This window comes from Sparus aurata, chromosome 8 (assembly GCF_900880675.1).
Source record: "Sparus aurata chromosome 8, fSpaAur1.1, whole genome shotgun sequence".
Lineage (NCBI taxonomy): Eukaryota > Metazoa > Chordata > Actinopteri > Spariformes > Sparidae > Sparus > Sparus aurata.
The window spans coordinates 20960877-20985050 of NC_044194.1; the positions used below are offsets into that span (position 1 = coordinate 20960877).

General features: G+C 40.1%; 2 protein-coding genes and 1 pseudogene across 13 annotated transcripts in view; 1 reads left to right on the forward strand and 2 right to left on the reverse strand.

Annotated features, from left to right (window-relative positions):
• The window catches only part of LOC115586358 (pleckstrin homology domain-containing family A member 7-like), a 140536-nt gene extending 128505 nt beyond the window's left edge, over positions 1-12031 (forward strand). For 11 of the 12 annotated variants that reach the window (XM_030425324.1, XM_030425328.1, XM_030425330.1 and 8 more), the window contains 14 exons: positions 1286-1366; positions 2056-2205; positions 2516-2617; positions 2964-3075; positions 3456-3586; positions 3769-3963; positions 4071-4167; positions 4802-4884; positions 5187-5447; positions 9515-9688; positions 9946-10079; positions 10195-10328; positions 10718-10758; positions 11669-12010. In XM_030425324.1, the coding sequence (XP_030281184.1) occupies positions 1286-1366; positions 2056-2205; positions 2516-2617; positions 2964-3075; positions 3456-3586; positions 3769-3963; positions 4071-4167; positions 4802-4884; positions 5187-5447; positions 9515-9688; positions 9946-10079; positions 10195-10328; positions 10718-10743 (1680 nt within the window). In that variant the 3' untranslated portion in view covers positions 10744-10758; positions 11669-12010. Of the gene's footprint in view, positions 1-1285; positions 1367-2055; positions 2206-2515; positions 2618-2963; positions 3076-3455; positions 3587-3768; positions 3964-4070; positions 4168-4801; positions 4885-5186; positions 5448-9514; positions 9689-9945; positions 10080-10194; positions 10329-10717; positions 10759-11668 lie in introns of all 12 variants that reach the window. The other variant, XM_030425325.1, reaches the window with a different exon arrangement.
• LOC115586359 (NACHT, LRR and PYD domains-containing protein 9A-like) lies at positions 12022-19104 on the reverse strand (annotated as a pseudogene).
• A 1356-nt stretch (positions 19105-20460) lies between these two features.
• On the reverse strand, positions 20461-22926 carry c8h11orf58 (chromosome 8 C11orf58 homolog). Its single transcript, XM_030424695.1, has 5 exons — positions 22754-22926; positions 21936-22019; positions 21732-21792; positions 21399-21508; positions 20461-21044 (listed from the first exon to the last, which is right to left on the reverse strand). The coding sequence occupies exons 1-5, from the start codon at positions 22805-22807 to the stop codon at positions 20832-20834; spliced, it is 522 nt and encodes a 173-aa protein (XP_030280555.1). The 5' UTR covers positions 22808-22926; the 3' UTR covers positions 20461-20831.
• Between the last annotated feature and the right edge of the window lie 1248 nt (positions 22927-24174).

Genomic DNA, 24174 nt, shown 5'->3' on the forward strand with positions numbered 1-24174 from the left:
AATCCCCAAGACCAATAACGACACTTTAATGTGTGAAATTGGCAGAGCTATCCTTATTTTGACTGTATAAGTTTGCTATCATTAAAAAAACAAATGCACAGGATTGTTTACCCTCGGTCAGTTTCACTCTCTGAGTGTTCTGTCTTGTTCTGTTTTGTTCCACTCCAAACATTAACATGACATTTCAGTTTGTTTTAGGGAGCGGCTCTGACTGCTATGGTTCAATTGGGAGAAATGTAAGGGTAATTAAAGCAAAACAAAATATGGATGTTCTGAAAAATGTGTGGGAGGAGGTGCTGCACTATCACACTTCAGCTTCAAGGGTCAACCAGAATGCAGAGAGCGTAAATACGTAAATGCCACAACTCTTTCAGTTTGATAATCCAAACAATTCCCTGTGGTTTTTTGTGACAGCCTTACAGCTCCTGTGAAAGTATCCTCAGTATAAGCTTCATACGCAACAGTTTAAACAATTTATGAGAGTGTTGCCTGCGATGAATATTTGATTAGATCCAACAACAACATCACCATGGAGACAAAAACAGGATTAATAATTTATTTGATAGAATGTAAAAACTAGAGTTGTGTACAAAACTGTGTATGGATAAGCACTTTGTTCATATCAAGCTGTTCAGTCACAACTGCATTACGTGGAAATTGTGTTGTTCTTTTACCTTGGGATGATAAAGCGACCCAACCTTTGCCTTGAAGTTTGCAGAGTGTAATCGGGGATTAATTAACAGAGCTCAGAGCCTTCCTGACACTGTAATTAAAAGTGACAGGTGGGTCGAGCCCACTTTGTGTAATGGGTTTGCTCATAGTAATTACACCTGCACAAGACCAGGGGAGCTGTGAATATAAATGTTACCTACACTACTACATATATGCACTCAAACATATATCTATATCTATATATATATATATATATATATATATATAGATAGATAGATAGATAGATAGATAGATAGATATATATATATATATATATATATATATATATATATATATATATATAGATAGATAGATAGATAGATAGATAGATAGATAGATAGATAGATAGATAGATATGCACATGAACGCATATACAAACAGAATCACTTTACAAAGAGATACAGGTTCTTGTACACACTGATTTATCTACAGCTGCAGAGACAAGGAGAATGTGTAATTAAGTAAATGGGCCACTTAATTACCAAAGGTCAACACACTTTATCTGTGAGAGTGCAGGTCTCTACAATGCTCTGTCTGCCTCCCTGCTCACTCAGCTCTGTGTCTCCCCCTGCAGGTGAAGTTAAGTCGGTTGTGCGAGCAGGACAAGATCCTCAAGGATCTGGAGGCGAGGATCAGCTCCCTGAAGGAAGACAAGGTACACGCTCTGCTAGTTATGTGGGCTTTCAGTCAATCAAACGGTCTCATTCTGTCAGCCCTGTCCTTAGTCAGTCTGACGGGTGAAATGTTACATAATTACAATAAATATTAGTATGACGTGGCCACATCCAAGGACAACATTTAGACTGCTGCTATTAGTTGAGCTGCGGAGGAGTTTGATGACAGACAGTGAGTCAGCTATCAAACAGAAGAGCAGGACAATCAGATTTCACTGGTGGATTTCTTTCTTGATTCAACATTCACAGTCATAGAGGAAGTTCTTTTGAAGGAGAGGCGAGGATATTGATTTCTCTGACTCTTGACTCACAGTTTCTTGAATGGCAAAGCTAGAACGGCTGATTAACAGACCTGACTGGAAAAAATGCATACAACCCAGACTGAAGGCTCAAAATTCAGGCTGCACTAAAATGAAAAATAAAAAATTAAGCACAAAACTCAATAAGACTTATAAAAGTCTTGAATGAAGGTCTCATCATATACAACAAGGTGAGTAAATAGGAGGATGTTGAATGAGATCTAATGATGGCTCGCGATCGACCGTAGAAACAGGCTGCCCTCTGGAGGTGGCTTCGAATGCTACCTGCTGAATAGTGCAACATTCTCTAAGGGGAGCAGGTCCTTGTATCTTTGGTTGACCTCCTGCTGCATGACTCCACACTCCTTTAGGACAAGCTGGAGAGTGTGCTGGATCTGTCCCACCAGCAGATGGAGCAGTACCATGAGCAGCCAGCCCACGCCCAAAAGATCGCCTATCAGCAGAGGCTGCTGCAAGAGGATCTGGTCACCATCAGGGCACAAATATCACGCCTCTCAACCGTATGTAGGCTTTTGTGTATTTGTCTGTGGTTCAGTTTGGAGTATGTTTGAAAATATTTTTGAAAATGAGCACACACACACACACACTCACACACACACACACACACACACACACACACACACACACACACATATACAAGAGAACACAGACATCTCTATAGCTGACATGTCCAAAATTTGCACCTAATACCAAAATAGGCTAGATGGATAAATATCACCAAGAGTAAGAGGTTAATTTGGGGGTGGAATGTCCCTTTAAGGCGCCTCTGCATATTCAACCAAAGACTTTGTGTGTGTTTGTGTAATGCAGGAGATGGCACTGGCCTGGGAGGAGTACAGCAGGCTGGAGAGATCTGTGGAGCAGTTGAGGATGGCGCTGCAGGCACACATGAACCACAGCGCCACACCTCAGGTGACACCTGGAACTGCAGCTCAGATCACATTTGTCATCACGCCTGTTTCAGTTTGACACTCGATCTGTTCTAACAGGCTGGGTTTTAACATACAGTATCCATGGTCTCTGATCTGTTTGAGTTTAGTTTTTGAGTCATTTTTTCAGAAAATGTCAAATCTAACATGCGTCCTTTTTCTTTTATAAAAATGTCAAACAGAGGTCCATTGATAGAGCAACATCATTTTAGAACGATTCACAGATGACATTTTTATAAAAAAGATCAAATCTGTGACATTGAAAACCAAGTTAAACAAAACCAGAGGTGGAGTCAAATATGTGTTTACATCTGTATGTCTAACTGTAGCAAGAGAAAGGTGAGATGAAGCGCGAGTTGTGGAGGATCGAGGACGTGATGGCGGGACTGAGCTCCAGCAAAGCAAACTACAAGATCACCATCGACTCTGTCCAGAACCCAGGTCGGAAACACAGCCACTCACAACAGTTTTCATGAAAAATGTATAATCAATCTGTATACAGTTAGAGTTACACATTGACTAAATATTAGTTGGTATTGTTCACATATTATAGTTGTATCAGATTGCAGTATTTCTTGTAGGATGTTTTCTCTGTGGCGACACTCATGATTCTCGTCTTAGGTTAGAGTTCTGCTCTGTTCTAAAGTCACAGTATGAGTGGAAACAACAACTGTGTAGCTTGTGGCTGCATTTATTTAAAAGCTGCGTCTAATGTCTGTTCTACTATTCTTAGTGTAAACGTGGACAGACATTCCCCATGTTCCTGACCAGAAATCTAACCTGCTACTATTTGATTTCTCTGTGTTCACACACCCCTGCAGAGAGGAAATTAGTGCCTTCAGTGTCAGACCTGGCAGTGCCTACTCTGAGCACAGAGGTCCAGCCTCCTCCTCGCAGCTCCATCCCCACCATCCTCTCCCATACTTTGCCTCACAGCACAGTGCCAAAGTGGGTGAGTGTCCCTCTATTGCTTCAGAATGATGGAGAGCAGAGTATACTTTGTGTTAATTTTCAGGATTTGTAGGCTGGATTAAGTCTGATGCCGTTAAAGCCTTCACCAATAATGGGTTATCAGTTATACAGCAGTACTTATGGTACTTCTAAAATCCTTTTTTCTGCCTGGATAACATCCAGGCAGAGGACAACGCCCCACCCAGGCCACCACTGCCTCGCCTCTACGACTACGAGGAGACGCCCCCCGTGGTGCCCCCTCTACCCAGAGAGGCCTCGGTAATCCGCCACACATCAGTGCGTGGGCTGAAACGCCAATCAGATGAGAGGAAGAGGGATAGGGAGAGTGGGCAGTATGTCGTCAACGGAGACTGTAAGGTATGCTGCCATTTAGGATCTAAGAAAAATCTGTTACCATATTCATCCCAAAGGCACTACTCGCCTGCATACACTCTGTCTTTCTGTCCAACCCTTTCTGATGTCAGACTGATTTGCGGTCATATCTGAGTGAACCAGAGCTGCCAGGAATAAGCCACCACAGCGCCGGGTCTGACGTTGACTACCAGTATTTCCAGAGCAAAGGTAACTGAACAGTTACATGTAAAATAATGGTTTTGTTGTTAAGGATAAAAGTATGAGGAAAATATACTTGGCAAGCTTTGATTAGATTAATTAAAAGCTTTGAATATGCAATTGACAAGTGTATTTACGTTCAGGAAGACACACATTTTTATTAGAAATTCAATTTCTTCAGACTAGAGGATTCATCAGTTAAAGCATGAAAAATGTTGTACTTGTCTGATAATAAATTATCCCTCAGTAATAGAATTAATTGTCACCTACAAGAGGAGCGTAATATATCAAAGAGATGGATCATCCTCTGGAACGTTAATAAAATTCTTCTAAATCTTGAGACAGTTCTTTATAAAATAAAACAAATCTCAGATTATAAATAGTTTTTATGTTTAGCAATTAACTCAAGGCATTTTATGTTCAGCGTTGATATATTGCACATTAATCCTCACTCCTCATGCAGAATGGATACCCTTGTGTTTTTTGTTTCGCCTGAAGTATTCATTCTGCATTTTTACCAGTTATAAGATGTTTATTTTCTAATTCTGTCACCGTGTTTTCACTGTGTGACCTTGATGCTTACTTCACTTGGATGAAACATTAAAACAAAACTTTGCTGATGCTTGTCAACTATGTCTGGCAGGCTCATCGTCTCGACAGAACCAGTCCACCTCCATCTCGTCCTACGTCACCCTGAGGAGAGCCCCCGGGAGCTCTGCAGCAAGGGTGAGTCGAGATATCAGAGGTGGAGGTACCTGTGATCAGCTGAAGACATGTTTCTCAGGGTTTCTCAGTGTTTGTAAACAACTGTTTTTTGTTTATGTTTTTTTAAAAAGGATATTCTGTTTTAATTATATGTTAACTGGCAAGTTTAGGGTTTTAAATGTGAGGCTTGACCACAGCAAAAGATTCTGAATAATATACAGCAGCAACTACCTCATGTGTTGTCAATTTAAAATGTCTGTTTAGCATGTGATTATCCTACTTCTCTCTCTTTCATTTTCATCTTTCTTCATTCCCTTTTTCAGCCGGAGAGACCTAAGAGTGCCTTTGAGCGTCTGTCCTCACCCACAGAAGCCCTGCAGCTCCCGAGCACTAGAGGGCGGATGACTGCCGAGGAGCAGCTGGAGCGGATGAAGCGCCACCAGAAGGCGCTAGTTCGCGAGCGCAAGAGGAACCTCAGCCAGGGTGAACGCTCCTGCACGGGGCTCTCCACCTCTACTGTCGCCACCCAACGTTCCTCCTCCTCCTCCAGGCTGCCCTCCAACACCTCTGATCCTTCGGCCTCCGTACGTTACCCCCCACCCTCGCGCAGCAGCAGCAGACACAGGGAGCACCATGTTCACCACCACTGCTGCTATGCCACCCTCCAGCCTCCTGCCACATAATAACCTAGCAGGAATGCTAACATGCTAGCACTCTCTACCTTGTGTAACCTGTGGTTGTTGTCGTTAGCCGTGAGCACTAACAAGCTAAAGGGCGGGACTGACTGTGGCTGGCTAGCTAGCTTGGTTAATGCTTTAAGACCAATGGGAGACAAAAAGAGCACATGGGATTTTGGGGAATTCTTGGCTAGTTTTGGACCGGGACAGTGTCACTCCCTGTTTAATAAATTTTTTTAAAGGTTCAGGGGTCACTTTAACCCCTTTGCTACCACTGCCCCCTGGTGGGACCTCACTGACACAATTCTGAATGTAAATCCATTGAGAAAAGAAGGGAATGGAAGGCATCACTATGCCTTCCATTCTCTATTTTTATCACCAGAAAGTAGAAAGAAGAGCCCATTTATGTACATCTACATACCATGTACTTGTACACTTTTATTTATTTACTGAGGGATATTTTCAGTATACAGTCGTACAGTTATATTTTGTAGAGATTTGGTATATAGAGCATATAGAGGGAATGTTGGAAAAAGAGAAAATAAGTATTCAGGTTGACGGAATGAAGAAAGAGGCAACGCTAGTGGCAAAAATCATGATCACACCTCCCTTCTTTCTTTTCCTCAAATGAAATCCAAGTGCCTTGTTTTGCTGACGATCTTTTTTGCCTTTGTCCCAAATTTACCTCCTTAATCAACATCTGATTTAATCATGGTTTGTTTGGCTCTTGCATCTCCACCTCAGAATCATAGAAATGATGCAATAGCTAGCTTTAAGGTTGCTGTTCTGTGTAATAGCAGAATTCAGTCAGGGCGATGCAGGGACTCTGCTGGTTTTAACCCCCTAAAGGAACGCTTTGACATTTGACCCTTGCTTTGAGTAAGACGTGCTAACAATGCTAACATGCCGGGGTGATAAAGATTAATACAGTGAGATCTAAAATGTCAAAGTCTTCCATTAAGATCACATGTCACATAATAACTACCAGTTTGGTATTATGATTGCAGACTAACACACACACGTAACCAGACTGCGGTAAGAGTCAGACTACATTTCCCATCAATCCAAGAAATCCAATTTTCCTGTAACAGTGAGCAATACAGTCTGTAATCCTCTGCCACTACTTTTCACTTCTTTTTAATGCATATAACCATAAACGCCAGAGCATATTTTATTTTCTCTACTCCACCAGCATACAACACGTTTACACCATTTTATATTTGAATTAACTTCCTCATTATTACAGCCTTTTCTTGTACAGACCTACAAGGATATTTTTATCGTTTGACAGTGGTTGATAATAACATTTGCCACAATTAAAGTTGGGGAGAGAATCTGTACTCATATCTGAGTACTTTTAAGTGGCCTATGCTGTGCTGTTTTATGCATCATAATATACAGGACAGGCTCAAGCAACTGGGCTGAAATGCAATAGAAAAAAAAGAAAATCAATGTAAATAAGGAGCGGACAACTTTGTCATGGGGAATCTTTGGCAAGAGTAAGAAAGGAACAATACCGTGGACATATTAGATAATTTGGGATCTCTTCCAGTCAGTCAGTGTGTCTTTTTGCAAACAGAATCTCTTAAAAAATTTGAAAAAATATCTCACAACAGTTTAAGTTAAGATATTCACTTTACGATGATACAAAACAGAGAAGGCAGCCACGTTTTTTTACTTGGAAATTTACTGAAACAATTGATGAATATTAAAAACTGTGAAGTTACTGTAGATAAACAAACCGATTCATCTCTGCAGCACTGTACATGTAGTAGATAATTCCATGTGGTTGTCACACTCTACATACAGTTCTGGTTCTCCGTGGTGCTGCTGTCCGCTCCTTGTTTTTCTTACGAATATTAACCCTGAACGTTTTTTCCGCTGTATTGCTTTTATCCTTCCACAGCTACCTACAATATATCGGATCTAAGAGAAAATAGTTACAGGAGGTTGCTCAGTTGAAGAGTAGAAATATATTAGAGAATTTAGAGAAGTGAACTGCTAATCGGAACCTAATTCTGTGTAAATGAGAAGCAACGCACAACTCTTTTCCCTTTTCTTTTCTATCATGTAGAGATTTGCACTCGACAATAAAGAGTTTCTTGCTTCTGAACCTCCTCTTGGCTGTGTTCTTCCTAATCTGCTGGGGGTTTGATGAATCTGTGTCTGCATGGTGTTCTTTCTCTCTGTCCTTTTGTGTGCGACTGATTCTCCCGAGCACAACAAGGCATGGGATGCAGTGTTTGTCAGAGCATGTGAACACAGCAACAGATCAGACCCTGCTGCAGACTACTGGAGCAGGAAGGATGCATGCATGGCTTTGATGCTCCTTGGATGATTACTCACAAGTACTTCTCACCACACACACACACACACACACACACAGACAGACGTACACACAAGGGAATAAAAGTATTTTTATAGACGCAAACGTGGTGGAGGATAGCAGTATGTGTGTCATTGTAGCTTTTAGTAACACAACTAATCATGTGTGTGGGTCTGCTCTGTGGCTCTGTGGTGATGATACTAAACATCATATCTGTCTTCCATTCAGTTTAGAGTTTGTCTCCCTCTACCTGAGGCATGACCCACTGCAGAGACGTTACATATTTAACTAGAGGCATTTCTGTAGCCCTCTTTTCCACCAGGTTTCTCTGGTTCTTTAACAGTTATAATCAAGATTATTTGTGCAAACCGGTCCATATTTTCTCTGGTTTACAGCGGAGTTGGGATGGATCAAACAAAGATTTTATCTCAGTAAGAAATACTTGCAATAAATCGATCAAACACAAGTTAAATCCAACATGTGTAAATACTATAGAATCCAAAATGGGGAACAACAGTTAGATGAAGTTACCAACATTTATTCATCCTTTATTTTTACAGGACAATCCTAATGATTTGTGATGACTTATTTAAGAGTTTAAGAACATTTTAATGATCTCAGGACAATAACATGAATCACATTTATGTTGGGCAGAGTAATCATGACATTACAGCTTCATATAGTGTCATGACCAGAGTGGAGACATTGAAACAATCACCGGTAGAATATAACACACCCACTTCATTTTAATCTTCAGGTCATGGAAACATTTTTTAGATCAAGCTGGGAATCAACTTTTCAGGTTTTTAGAACCAATTTATTTTTGGTTGAGGTCCTCAGAAAGGTTTATTTATTTATTTATTTATTTATTATGGGCGTGAAACCAGAATGAAACCAGTTCCCTAATGGTGGAAAAGGGGCACGAGTGCTGAATACTGCTGTATACACCAATATACAATATATATGAATATTGAAACAACTTGCTAATCTTAAAAACAAGTGAGATCATGGTGGAGATGACCTCCTTCCTCTTACCACAGTGCTATTGTCAGTGCTATTTCATATTTTAACCATAAGCCCCACTGCTTTTAATTCACAAAGAGATTGCCACTACTCTCTTTTGCCCTCCCTGCCTCTGCCACATGCCTTTTCGCTTTTGCTTTATGACGAGTAAAAACATGTTGTAAGTCACTTTCACTGTCAATGAAATACAAGGGCTGCAACTAGCGACTATTTTTATTACTTATTTTTCTGCAGATGTTATTCTAGATTAATCGATGACTCCAAAAATGCCCAAGATGATTCTTTTTTTCTGGGCATCAGTCCAAAACCCAAAGATATTCAATTTGCTATCATGTAAATGAGAAATACCAGCAAGTATTCAAATTTGAGTAATTTAACCATTTTTTTTCCAGTTAAAGCTGCTTGATTTGTTTTAATAACATCAATGTCTCAGAATCAATTTTCTAATCATATAAAATATCCAAAACCTTTTGAACACATACCTCAAAACACTGAGGTTTCTTTGACTAATATATATGTACTTAATCTTTACTGAAAGACTCATATCTGTTGTTATAATATCAGTAAATCTATTTTTGACAGTCAGCTGACCAGCTGGGTAATCCTGACTCCTGCCCCCTCACAGGTGTTTGACTGGCAGGAGGAACGGCCTCTGGCAGAGGGTCAGAGCGATGAAGGGTGGAATCAAGTGAAAGAGAGAGGGAGGATCCAATCAGATGAGTGGGTGAAGGCGACGGCCACACGCGTACAGGAGGTGGATGTGGAGCCCTTTGACTATGACCTGGACATCAGCCGGGAGGTAGACAAACAGAACTGCTTGGCCAACTACCTTTGTCTTAAATTCATGCTTGTTTTTTTTTTTTTTTTTTTACAAGGTTTTAATTTTAGTTGAAAAGGTTCAGCAGTGTTATAATTATTGGTTATAATTATTGCCATGCAAATTATTTTGATATCTCTCATGTAACGAAAGGAAAAATAAGAAAACGGGACAGTGTAGGCATAGCATCCTTAACATATGAGACTACAAGACTGACTTCCTCTCTGTCCATAATGCAGCTGTCCAAACCGCAGAAAGTTCCTATCCCAGAGCGCTACGTAGAGTCTGACTCTGAGGAGCCTCTGAGTCCAGAGGAGCAGGAGGAACGCTTCCGCCGGGCTGAGCGCATCAAGAACCTCCTGGCCAAATCCAGGTAGGCAGCTCTCAATTAATGACGCTGGGCTGTTTTTTGTTTTTGGTGTAAGACTTAACCAGTGGGTTGTGTCTCTGTCCAATTGTAGTCCTGAGTGTTTGTGTTCTTTCAACAGTGTTCAGAACATACAGCCGTCATCGCTGCTGGACTTCAGTGAGCTGGACTCAGCTCTGCAGCAGCAGGAGAGGATCATGAACGTGTCCCAAGCACTGGCCTCCGAGGCTTCACGCAAGAGCAAACTGGTTGCAGGTTAGTACCCTCACACCGTCATTAACGTCATGCATCCTCAAGCCTGGAAAACCAAAGAACATGTTTTCTCCTTTTTTATAACCCTAACCTTTACCCTAATAACAAGTCAGCCCTCCAACAGTCTCATGAAGAAGATTCACCAAAACGTCCTCATTTAGTGTCCTTTAAACCTAAAATAAATAAAACGTGTTTTTCCACTACATAAATTTGCAGGAGTGGCTTCTATTAAAGTTACCTGTCTACCAGTCTGTTGTTGAAGAATAAAGCTGCAGTCAAAATACATTCTTAATTTACAAATGGTGGTATAGTGATGCAAATTCAGCAGGAATCATCTTAGATTACTATCTCAGACAAGCAACATATTATTTGTCGTTGTCCCTGGTGTGCAGGGACAGAGTGGCTGGAGAGTCCGTGAGCATGTCTGGTCCAGGTATACCTGCCATTTCCCTTTTTGGGTGGTGTGTATTGTGTTGTGTGTTTCAGTATATGCTGTTTGATCTGGTTCAGGAATGTGCACAGATTTGTGGCAAAGGAGACTCTAACCTAACCCGAGAAATGTTTTTGTCTTTAAAATCTGGTCATGATGTAAATGATATCTCAAGAGAACCACAGAGAAAGATTCTGTTGCAAGTTAACCTGATACGTTTAGCTTGGTTACATGTACATACTCTTAAGTTTGTATCAGGAAAATTGAATTAATATATGAAAACAACAAACTTTATTAGAAAATAACATCTCTTACCTTTCACTGCACATTTTGTGTTTGGTTTTGGTATTTATTCTCTTTTTGTGTTAGAGTAAGTTGTTGAAGCAAATCTGTGCACAGACTTGCTTTTCTTTGTTTTGGGTGATATTCTCGCCAAAGAGCTTTCCTTACACTGTCCTCATTGTCAGTGTGGCACAGGCAGGACTGCTTTGGTGAAATGTGGCGGCCTTCTTTGTGAACTGGTGTTTTGGTGCAAATGTGTTTGTATTTACTGTCAATTTTGAACTCTTTCAGGATGAATAACATTCACACTGTTCATGCATGGTGGTTTGTGTGTGGCTCCTGTATTAAAGCTGCGTAGATCACATAGGTTTAATTTCCTATCATTTCAGTTTATATACACATTACTTTTGCTAAATAACATTTGAGCCCGGTCTCCTGTAGCTATCACAAACAATAAACTGTTACAAGGATCATTTTTCTTCAAAATTAAAGATCAAAATTCTTATGCAAATAAAATAAGTGTTTGATTTGCATATGCACCGTCTTTTAAATTCAAGTTCGTGTCTGCATCTGATGTCTGGGCAACAAGAAGAAATACTGATTTTTCTTTACTTTGATTTCTTCCACTTAGCGAGAGCTTCTGCAGAGCACTGACCTAAAGCAACGACCAACAAACCAAAACACAAGAGATTCTTGAGGAGGGGGAAGGATCAAATCATTTCTCAGAGGATGCCAACTAATTGATTCACTTGTAACAAGTCGCTTTTTTATGAGTGAGAATAAGACATGTTTTTTGATCAGAGTTTTGAAATATTATCAAGTTTTCTCGCTTCTGCACTTACATTGCACAATTGTGTAACAATAATTTATAACACGAGTGAACTGCTTTTTTTAAAAAAAAGTGTAATTACCTGTTTTGCTGTTTGGTCTGTATTTTTATGAGTGAATAAAAGAAGAGTGAAATGAAAGCCAATGTCAACATGCTCAGATTCAAGTAGGGATGACATGGATCATTTATTTACAGCATATTTGAATAAAAATAATAAACACATGAAAAAGTAATGTCATTACAGAAACAAGTTTGTTTGCTAAACATTTCTGTTTGGTTTAAAAAATATAGTTTCTCACAATTATGCACGTATACAAACATTTCTTTCATATTTCTGTGTAAACTAGAACATAAACAAACAGGATAGTCTAAGGGTATTCATTTTAAAGGCATATTTGCATTCAAATGGTATACACATACTACATTTAACATTGTAACATGAAGTTGATACATAGTTGTGACTTTTTGTATCATTCTATATCTTCTGGCCTATCCTGTACGTAGCTTCCCTTGAGTGGGAGATCTTCCATCTGCTAAAACATCACACAATAAACAACGTTTGACAAAAAAAAAATCACAAGGTGCTTTTCTTCAAAACCTATAACCAAACCTCCTGGTCTTAGAGATGCACAGTTGCTGGACGTTGAAAAAAAGCAAAAAGCAAAATGTACAGTATCTACACTTTGTGTTTGTATGCAAAGCTTTTTTATCCATTCTAGCTTGAGTGTGGAGCTAGCTGCTAGCTCACACTGCTGTTGTCAATTTTTGCAGAACAACGCTGGTTACTCCAAAATGGACTAGTCAATCGCTTGCAGGTCAATAATGGTCTTTTTTGGAGCATAGAGTCATTGGGCCTCCAAATAATGTGTTTCTGACATGCTAATAGTGATTCCAACATCATCAATAGTAATTACCAGGAATTTCAAACTCTTGATTCCTGTGTTTGGAAAGTGTGACAAACTCATTACACAATTTTTTTGCCGCTTTACACGGACTTTAAGGAAAATGACCTGGTATACATATTCTAGATAAAGTTTGGTAGTTGGGTAAAGGTTATCTTGAGATTTGGCCAGAAAGTCGTCAGCGCCTGTTGTGGTAGCAACCCAAGAAACAACTGGACAGGGCAAACCATCGAGCTGAAGGAGGGCTTTGATGCTTGGCTATCCTGTCAAGCGGGCAGTAAACTGTCAGACAGCTTTGGAAGGGAAGGCAGAGTCTTGTCTAGGCTGTTTTCAGCAGTGGATAACAGCAGTGAAAATGTTCCTTGGTGTGGAAACAAGTTACTTTCCCTGGTAAAAAAAAAAAGGTGGCTATCTGGGTTCATAAGAGGGGGTAATATTGAAGGGACTGTAAGATTGATGGGCAAATCAGTGAGGTGTCCAATAATGCAGGTGTTTGGGAAATTTAAGGCTAACCTAAAATATGACTTTTTAGTGAGATATGTTTTTTTTTTTTTTTTACAAAATATTCTCTTAACTGTCACCGAGAGAGAGTTCTGTTCGAAAACGTGAACCTGATAGCAACACTCTGAATTTACTGTTGATAGAGAAGGAAATAGCTTGTTAGAAACAAGGTCATTTGAAATGCCTTAATTTTCCGCACAATGCAATGGTAGCTTTTTTCCTCCCTTGGTTTATTCTCTGTACATATTTTATGAAAACATTTGTACGTTGACTATTCAAGGGTATTTAAGTGTATTGTGGCTGGCACAGGGTCAGTGATGAATTTTCAAATCCCAGTCTGAAGCCTGGGTACAGTGGCTCAGAGAATTTGGTGTGGAACGTATGCAGATGAGTCATGGCGTTTGATGATACGGCATAGAAGGACAGCGAGCCAGCTGACCAGTCCAAAAACACTCCAACCCTTTTGGAGTCAAAGTAGGGAATGGATATGGCAGCATCGCTCTTATTGTACCAGGCGGTGTATTTGCCCTGACAATAGCGCAGACTCCAGGACTGATCATTGTAGCCTAGAACACTATCATTACCTGTTGCTTTCCTGCTGATTCCTTTATAAGCCACTCCTATACCTGTCCATTCATTTGTCCACTCTGCTTCCCAGTAGTGACGACCACACAGACCTTCTTTGCAGAGCACTTGGCCCCAGTCTGTAAACCTCTCTGGGCTGTCAGGAAATGGTTGATCTGTGTGCATTCTTGTCATCTTTTTGTTGTCTCCAGAAAAAGACAGGCGTGAATGGGCAGTATTCAGATCCATGGTGAGCTCCCAAGCATCTGATGAAACAAAAACAAGAAGTGACATTCAACATATCTGTTGTCCAACGCCTAAAATGATAAACATAGACATTATTCAACATTCAAGAATGAACAGCTTGACTATTTGAGTTACGATACTAATTGATTTGTAAAATGTATTTGTAAAGAAAAGAACTACTTACATTTTTTCACAGTTGATTTTAAGTAGCACTCTGCATTGTTGTCCAAGCTAAGAAAAAAAAACAGATGAGATTTGAAATGTAAAAAGTCAGGTAAAATAGTTTCCAGATCAAAAACAACTTGTGGCATTTCACTCTGTGTTATACCTGATGGTGAGGCGTTCAATGTCCCTCTGTACACAGGACAGCAGCTCCATCCCCTGCTGCCCTGGATGATTGTAACTCAGGTCCAGTTCCTTCAGCTTGGTGGGGTTGGACATTAGAGCTTTCGCCAAAAATCCACAGCCAATCTCTGTGATTCTACAGTGTGGCAGTCTGAAAAAGTATAACAAATTTAATTCAAAGAATGGTGTCTTATTCACTAAAGGTAGATTGGGACTGGCCATGTGTTCAGTTTGTTTCAGTTGTATTTTTGAATTGATTGTCATAGAAAAGACTGCTCCAGCACTTCTTCACAAACCTCAGTTTTTCCAGCTGACACATTGAACTTGCGAGTCCGGCAGACAGAAGTTCTGCTCCTGTGTCTTGCAGATCATTATCGCTCAGGTCCAGCTCTTTCAGACATGAATTGCTTAGAACTGCTCGAAGCGCTTCGCAGCATCTCTCTGTCAGGTTGCATTGTTTGAGCCTTCATGAGGAAAAAAAATATAATCATTTGTTAGCATAATTCACAGAATGTTGAGACATAAAACAAGACTATCAAATACATTCATCTCCAAGGTCCTTTTATTTTTTATAATTAAGAGAGTTTACAATAAATCTGGCAAAAACAAATTGGTATTTTGAGACTGTACGCATGGCACTGTCTTCATAATCCGATATCAACCAATATCAGTACAATATAAGTTTAAAAAAATAAAATTGCATTACGTATAATGAGGATTAGGGCCCCTTCTGAGACTTTTTTTTTTAAGGTGCAGAGGATAATGTTATTCTTTACTCACACGGCTACTCTGGATTCTTTGATCACTGGTAACAGCCTCAGAAGACCCTCCTCGGATCTTGAATATTTCCTCAGGTCAAACTCATCCAGCTCTTCCTGGTGAGCTGAGGTCAGCAACACAAAGACCAGAGCAGACCACTGTGAAGGAGACAGTTTGGTCTCCGGCAAACTGCCAGAGCTCAGGTAGTTCTGGATTTCCTCCACAAGGGACTGATCATTCAGCTCACTGAGGCAGTAGAAGAGATTGATGCATCTGTCTGGCGAGGGATTCTCTCTGATCTTCTCCTTGATGTACTCAACAATTTCCTCATTTCTTGGCGAGCTGCTCCTCATTCCGGTGAGAACGCTCTTCAGTGAGGTCTGATTCGACGTCTGTGAGAGTCCGACAAGGAAACGAAGAAAAAGATCGAGGTGTTTGTCTTGCTCTGCAAGGCCTTATCCACTGCACTCTTGAGAAGGCTGGACACGTCACTGTGAGCCTCCCGCACCGTGGTGGTTTCACATGGTCCCAGCAAGTTCTGACTGAAGCAGATGAATGTGTAGAAAATGTACATCGCAGCAAAATACTCTTGTATGCTGAGATGCACAAAGCAAAATGCCCTCTCCAGATGAGATCCGAAATCATTCCCTGAGATCTGTGTGAACAGTCCTGAATATATTGCAGCATCATCAATGTTGATGTTGTACTCTTTCAATTCGTTCTCATAGAAGATCATGTTGCCTTTCATCAGATGTTCAAAGGCCATTTTTCCAAGCTTCACGATCATCTCTTCGTCTATTTTGACTTGTCCTGCCGAATACTTCCTGGTTCTTATCAATGAGTTGCATACCACGAAATGTGTGTACATTTGTGTCAGAGTCCTCGGCATTTCTCTTCCGGCCCCATCCTCGTCTGCCGTCTTCCTTTCTGTTTCCTCTAAAATCCCCTGCAGAACGGTGACGGCTATGAAGCTGAAGACTGGTATATGACACATGATATAGAGGCTCCTGGTTGACTTGACGTGTGAGATGACTTTACTGGCCATGTTCTGATCAGAGATTTTTTTCCTGAAGTACTCTTCCTTCTGCGGGTTGTTGAACCCACGTATCTCTGTCACACGGTGGACGAGATCAGCAGGAATGCGATTTGCAGCTGCCGGCCTGGAGGTCATCCAGATGTGTGCTGAGGGCAGCAGGTTCCCCTTGATAAGATTTGTCAGTAGTACATCTACTGGAGCCGGCTCTGAGACGCTGGAGCAGGGCTCATTGTGGTCAAAGTCCAGCGGAAGCCGGCACTCATCCAGCCCATCAAATATCAGCACAGTCTTGTATTTGCCAAAATCTGAAATTCCTGATTCTTTCGCCTCTGCAAGAAAATGATGAAGAATCTGCGTCAGCGTGTAGCGTCTCTCCTTCATAAGATTCAGCTCCCGAAAGGGAAGGTTAATTAGGATTTGGATATCCTGATTCACTCTTCCCTCTGCCCATTCCAGATTAAATTTGTGTACAGAGATCGTTTTTCCGATGCCGGAAATTCCTTTGGTCAGCACGGTTCTGATGAATCCGTCTTGTGCGAGTAGGGGTTTAAAGATGTCCTCACATTTGATTGGCTTGTCTTCGGTTGCTCGTCTCCTGCTTGGTGTCTCGATCTGCCTGACCTCGTGTTCATTATTGACACTTCCATACGCTCCCTCTGTGATGTAGAGCTCGGTGTAGACCTTGTCGAGAAGCGTCTGTTTCCCGTGCTGTGCTACTCCTTCACAGATGTACTGAAACTTTTTCAACTTGTGTCTGAGTTTGCGCTGGCAGATGTCGAGCTCACCGTAAATATCTAGTTGGACAAAGGAAACCGAAAAAAGAATGTAGTTTTTGTGCATCAACATTTTGAGGGAAATCATTTTTTTTTTTGCTATGTTAAATATAAACAAGGACCACAGCACAATATTCCAGTCATTGGCTTTTTCATAAAAATCTGTTACATACAGTATTTGTTCCTCTCTCACTCTTGGGACTTACGTTTCTCCAGTTTGTTGGCAAGCTCTTTTTTGCTCATTTTCTTTAAGACGTGTAGTGTAATCTTCAGAGCTCCCTCACTGACACTGTTGTCTTGCTCTTTAACTCCAGTAGCTGAACTGTCTTCGCTTTGTGATAAGTGTGGAAAGAGCATCCTTTCAAACCTTTTCAGCTCGCTCAGCAAAATGTTCTGGGCATGTTCTGCCACTGACTGCAATGAAAGAAAGCATAATGAGAGGAGTGCATGTGTAGATGCCATCTAGTGTGTATTAGCCGTTTTGCTTTCAGTGCAGACAACAGAGACCATACCCCACCTTAAATATGACGGTCCCATCCGGCTCTGTCGCTTCTGAGCAATCATTTTGGTCTCTTGAAATGAATATTGAGAGTTATGTTATTTTAAAATGAAGCATTTCTGTGAGAATTTGTTATAGAATATTGTCACTGACTGAATGACTCATTCTTTCATGCAGCATAGGGATGGGTAATAATAAAAATAGTAGTTTTCATGATGATATAACAAAATATGAGGGGAAAAAAGGGGAAAATATTTCCAACCAGTCCTCAAGTCATAAACACAACCGAGATCAGGTTAGATCTCAAGTTAGATCAGACGCATTTGTATCAACTTTAGTGTTTTTCAGTTGGCATGATAATTCTCCTCTGGAAAAATAAGTGAAAGACTGACTGAGCAATATTCAATCTCCAGAGCCACTTTACTACTATCAGGGTTATAGAAAATATTTAAAAAAAACATCATATATTGACCAACATGCAGACATGTTGAATTACTAAAAGGTAAACAAGATTTTATGTACCTATCAGCTGCTTCTTTGGTGAAGTCATGTCGAACCTTCATGGAAGCGTCACTTTTCATAGACAAGCAGGATGAGGAAGGCAGGTCAGACTCCTCAACAGTAGCTGAGCTGATAAGACAAATCAAGTAGGTCACAGTCGGTAGCTTTTATTCTTATTAGACTGTAAGTGTCTGCATCAATTTTCGGGGCAATTGTCAGATCATGATGACAGATTAACATTCCAACCACCACATAGCTACCACAACTACAGACCTAGAATAGACTGTATATACGGTACCTATCAGTCACTTCTCTGGTGAGGTCATGTCGAACCTTCATGGAACCGTCATTTTTCATGGACAAGCAGGATGAGGCAGGAAACTGTGGCCCATCAGGACACTGTTCGGTCCCCTCAGCAGCATCCATTTTGAAGGCAACAACTATTTAGATTATTAAAGAGGTAGATAATTTTGCAGTGGTCACGGACAGACTCTGGCACATGCAATCAGCTGTGCTTGTTCAGAAGGTTCACACCATGAGGAACAAAATCCAGATGCCAGTTCTTCATTTCATGCAAACGTGAACTTTACAACATATTCAGCTACTGTAAAGTCAGGTTACATCCAGTGCTGCCGGATTGTGTTGCTGATTTATAACTTGGTACACTGCAATAGGACGTGGCAGTATCCTAAAGTAACCCTCCCAAGACACTCGCATACACACACACGCACGCACGCAAACAGGTTTCTGTGACAGTAGAAATAGAGTAAACACTAAAGCTCCAGTGTGTTTTCCGAGTCAGGGGTTGTTGATAATGATGGTTCCTCGCGTCTCCTCGTAGCGGAATAAATTAGGAAGTTCAGTAATGTGACTGGGTTAGGGTTAATTATATTAATAAATAAATAAAGCCTACATTGACCCGCACAATGAGACCCAACATTGTCTGAAACCGTCTTAAAAACCAACCTGGCAACCCGACGATCATGATAGTTTCGGTTTCTTTAAATGCTGTTTTAAAACTATCGGTTTATGTTATTTCTTTATGCAAAAACATAAGATGCGTCTTACCAGCTTCCAGTCAGGGAGTGTGGTGTCTTCCGCGTTTCAGAAGTGTCTTGCTATGTGAGGCGTATATTATCATCATCAGGGAGGATGAGGAAGTGCGTGTTTGTGTAATAACTGGCAGACTCTCCAGCTTTAAAAAGAAACGTAGGATGCATGTTATGTACGGTGTGTGTGTGTGTGTGTGTGTGAAAAGCCTATTGCTTGCAATTTTGAGGTACTTGAGGTAATTTATTTGATTTTTCTTCCATTTTAGGCTGATTTCAACCCCACTACATTTCAGAGGGAAAAGCACGTTTTATTCCATTACAGTTATCCAACAGTAGCAACTTTTAAGGTCAAACTTTTATATAAAACAAACAAACAGGGTAACCTGATAAAAGAAAAAGCCTAGTATATTAAACTAGTTTTTAACCATGTTGGCTTGTTATTAGGCTACCTTTTGAAGGTTCTAAGTGGGAAATTCATCCATTGTTACAGAGAGATGAAAAATTAGAAGAAACTCTTAAAACACAACTTTCTGTAGGCCGATTAGAACTTTGTGTTTTCTTCTTCCCTCTCCCCTTAATCATCTCATCAACCCTCAGATTTATCTTGTGCCCTGTTGGAGGGCATGATGAGCCACAGGCTGGAATCCAGGGGACTAACCAACTTACTGTATTTAGAGTGGTTAAAGAAACTCCACCTTGAGCAGCTACAACAGCAAAATTCTGCTCACACATTTATCAGTATTAACAATGTAATATCAAAATACTGCAGAGCGATTACTTTTACTCTGTCATGGGATGTGCTAATAGCCCTTCTCTATTTTTCCAACTGACGGATTAAAGTCACTAAAGAGCCTAGTTTGATTATAATATTTTTGATAAATTCCTGGAAAACATTTTAAGTTTGCTTTTAAGAAGCCAAACTGTTAAATCATTTCTAATTTCTTGGCTTGGTGGATTTATTTGCCTTCCATCACCTCTGATCTTCCCTAAATGACTGGACTGGTAGTGTTGCATTAGTGTTCAAATAGCCATGCATCAGTACAGATTCAAAGTAAAATATTCCATCTTGTTCACAAAAAATAACTAGAATATATGAGAATAATCTAATAAACTACCCCAGTAGGGAATTTCTGGCCAGTTCACATTCTCCTGAATGCTAACACACCAAACTGTCCCCTTTATACAGAATTAGTATAGTTTTTGTGGGAAAAACAGTTACAAAAGTGCTGATAGATTAAATCAATAGCCTGACACCTAGTACCAGTGTCTTAAGATTGTGTGTGTTTTCTTCCCTGAGTTTTCCTGCAAAAAAACAAACACAGTAGTTTTACTTTTGTATCTAAAAAGGAAAGATAGCGGGGAATGCAAACGCTCTTGGAAAAGCTGTAGCTCTAGTGTTAAGAATAAAACACATAATGCAACTGATACTTGCTTTTATTGGTTTTCAAACAAGAAATCCCAAGATGTACAATGTGTATACCAATCATGCTGAATTACAAGCAACCCCGTTTCTTCCAACACAGTTTGTGGCAAATGCAGCGACTGTTAAAATGCTCAAACTAAGTAAAAACTGGACCGATGCCCGTCTTGATATTATACAACATCTCAACCAAATATTGATGTTTTCACCTGCAGACTTAATTCTTTGAAAACATGCACACCAGGATGTAGAGAGCAAATTTCTACACAGTAAAAAGGTCTGAAATGATGAGTGATCGCCTTTAATTAAACAAATAACATCAAAATGTACAAATTTGAGATTACAAAAACTAACTCCTCCCGCACGCCTATGCCGACTTCACAAAAGCCATTTTGTAGTTGTGTTTCTTTTCGTCATTCCTACTGTCTGAACTGGGCTTGGCCTGTTCAGAGGTCTGTTCCTTTGGTTTAGGATCGCAGCCTTTGTCCTCTGCGTCTGTGGGTTCTTCTTCACTGGTGGATTTATTTGCGTCAGTCGTCTCTGTCTGACTCTGCACAGGTGGGGGAGGACATGGCTCAGGCTGTGGGTTTGAGAACAAGGAGATGAGTTTAAGTTTTTTTTCCTCTAACTTCTATTTGTTTGACAGCACATTTTAAAAACCCCAGACTATAAACGGATGTTGCTGAATTTTGGTGAATATCTAGTCTTAGGCAACCTGTTACATTTTGTAGTGATCCTGATGGATTCACAGTTATCATTTCCTTTGAGGTCTGGCTATGGTATTCAAAGAGAATGATGTCATGACATGGACATAGAAAATTGTTTGCGTATTACTTACATAAAAAACAATGACAGCACACATAATGCTCTGCACACATAGTTGGACACATTAGAGACAACATCTCTCCTCCCTGCCCCCTGGAAGACAACTCACCTCACTGAAACCCAGGCCAAGGTGTCTCCGGTTCCGGCCCAATAGCTTTCCATCCATACCCTGGTGGTACTGCATCTCTAGCTGCTCGTTCATCTTTTTATCTTCCTGCCCTGCAGAGGAGACACCAGTAACAGCAGGCGCACCCAGCCACTACAGGCCTATCCATGCATGGATAGAGCTGTGCGGCGGATGTGTAGTGGGGTAGCCGGGTTAATTGCATTGGGCATAAGGATGATGCAGCATGGGTAAGTGGCAAAGGCTCAGTTAATAGGACATGTCTCACATTAGCAGAACAAATGCTGCCATTTACAGAAGCCAAATAAAGAAGCTCACCGCTGCGGAAATGGGACGTCGACTTGTGGTCCCCAATGACGAGGCGACCGGTGTGTTCTTTCTAGAAAACCAAAACAATTTAATTTTATATTATTCATCAAGACTTCTCTGGAAGTTTCAAAATGGCTGTACAAGTCAAATAAAGCTGTGATATTTTTATGCTGTGGTCTGAAAATGAAGTGATCAACAATACAGAAAACTGACCTTGCCAGCACCCATCAAACGTAAAAACTTCTGTTTCCTTTCGTTACTTCCCAGATCAGCTGATGACCACTGGGTGGACCCTTCCTGCAGAGGCAAAACATTGTTAACATTGGTACTCATGCACTCAACATGAGCAGAATTTAAACATAACAATCATTCTTTACACAACTACTTTTTCAAAGCAGTTCATAAAGCCTCAAATATTGGCATAACAAAGCCACACAAAGTACAATTCATAGCAATGCAAAGCAATATGCAAAGCAATATGTAAATATATTAGAAAATAAAAACATGATGGAGGATGGTTGAAGAATGCAAATACACAATTTGATAATTCAAACACTTGTTAGAGATTTGAAATGATCTTTTCAACAAACATTAACGATGATTTTACCATTACAACAGCAAAACAATCATTCACTGGTTTTTGCATGAACACTGCAGTTACATTGTATAAATATGTGATAAAATGTTGCAGAAAAGGGCTCAATGAAGGTCTAAAACATGTTACCTTTTTTCTTCTTCTTTTTTTTTAAACACAGTAATGGTGATTTGTCTGCCATGTCATAACAACTGAGAATATAACGTAAGTGGTAACTCTAAAGAAGATAGTGTGATACTCCCTGTCGGCAATCTTTGCTGAGTAAAACCCTGATTAAACTTTATGTGGACAACAACAAGACGTGTCCAGATTTCACGACAAAGCTGTTGAAGCCTTGCGGTTACGATAGCAAGCACGCTATATGGACGCTAACGCTATCGAAGTCATTAATTGCCGTCATGTATGCATTACGTTAACATTTTATTATTTTACTCACTTCACTTGGAGATGCGGGTCGTTTTGTCCCATGTCTGTCCTCTGGAGAACTCATTATGACTGAAAGCTTTACTAAAATGTCAATGAAGTACCATACCACTTAGCAAAGGCTAGCTGGTTTTGTCAACAATCCTTCGTTTCGCCACTTCCTGTTCCGTTTTCTTCCTCGTTAGTATTGCAGTCAGTTATATCAACTCTCTGCCGCCACGCACCGGTGAAATTAATACATCACCTTTAAAATATGTGAAAAAAATCCAGAGCCAATTATTTAGAAATCAGTTAGCAACAATGTTACCAACAGATTGTAGGAGAAGAAGAAGAAGAAGAAGAAGAAGAAGAAGAAGAAGAAGAAGAAGAAATAAAAGAAAAATATATAGAAGAAGAAGAAGAAGAACAACAACAACAACAACAACAACAGTTGTACTTAACTAAGGACGTTGGAGCTGACAGGTAGAACAACATGGTCACGTATCGACGTCAAAGCGCTGAGAAGGAGGAGGGGAAAACAGGTAGGCTACTTCTGTCAGACTACAAGTGGAAAGGTTTTGTTTACATCTCGTTTGATTAGAAAGAGATTTCCTTGTTTTATTCAGCAAGTCCCTGCTTGAAAACCAGCGTACCAAAACACAACATGGTGGTCTTGCTGGTGACCAGTCACCAGTCACCAGCAAGACCAGCATATGTTGTGTGTTGGTGCTGGTCCATGCAGTTTTTTCCAGCAGGGGTAGGCAACATTAGCTAATTGTAGCTAGTAAAGTGCTTCACTTTATTAGCTAATGTAGCTAGTAGGTGCTTCATTAGGCTTACTAATTCTTGACTGCCAAACGCCAGGGAGCTTAAAAGACTTTTATCTAAGGTTACGGTAAATGTTATTATCCCACGGGTGGGAAATTCATAGACTTTTATCTATGAAAGTTAGCCTAATTATTTTAGGAACTAAAGCTACATTAGCTCATGTTAAAAAAACAGCATAAACCAGCACCAAAACAGAACATATGCATATTCATCAACTGAGGAAACAAATTAATGTAAATAAATATAAAGCTGAGTATGAAAGTGTTGTTGCTGTTAGGTTTCTCTGCAATAAGCTCTTCAGTTGTATTATTTTAAGGCACATTGCAGCTACAGGTTTTCCATTGCAGGGTGAAATGACAGACATGCTTAAAACTCTGACATTGCACAATGCAGAGATTTATCTGGAGGGATTTATTAGCAGCATGTGAACTCGTCCCATGCTCCAAAGCTTTGAAAAAATAAGAACAAAAATAAATAACCTGATAAATATTCTAAATGTGGAATGTTGAAATTATATGTGATGTATATCGTCGTGTAGAAGATGTACGAGTTTATTCTGTTTCTTACTTTAAACAAATATATTGTTTATTTTTTACTATTTTTTTTTTTTTTTTTTTTTTTTTTTTA

Coding starts and splice junctions, on each gene's coding strand:
- c8h11orf58 (XM_030424695.1), bottom strand. CDS start 22,807: ATGAGTTCTCCAGAGGACAGACATGGGACAAAACGACCCGCATCTCCA. Junction 22,020..22,753: donor GACCCGCATCTCCAAGTGAA/GTGAGTAAAATA, acceptor TTGCCTCTGCAG/GAAGGGTCCACCCAGTGGTC. Junction 21,045..21,398: donor TTGGCCTGGGTTTCAGTGAG/GTGAGTTGTCTT, acceptor TCAAACCCACAG/CCTGAGCCATGTCCTCCCCC.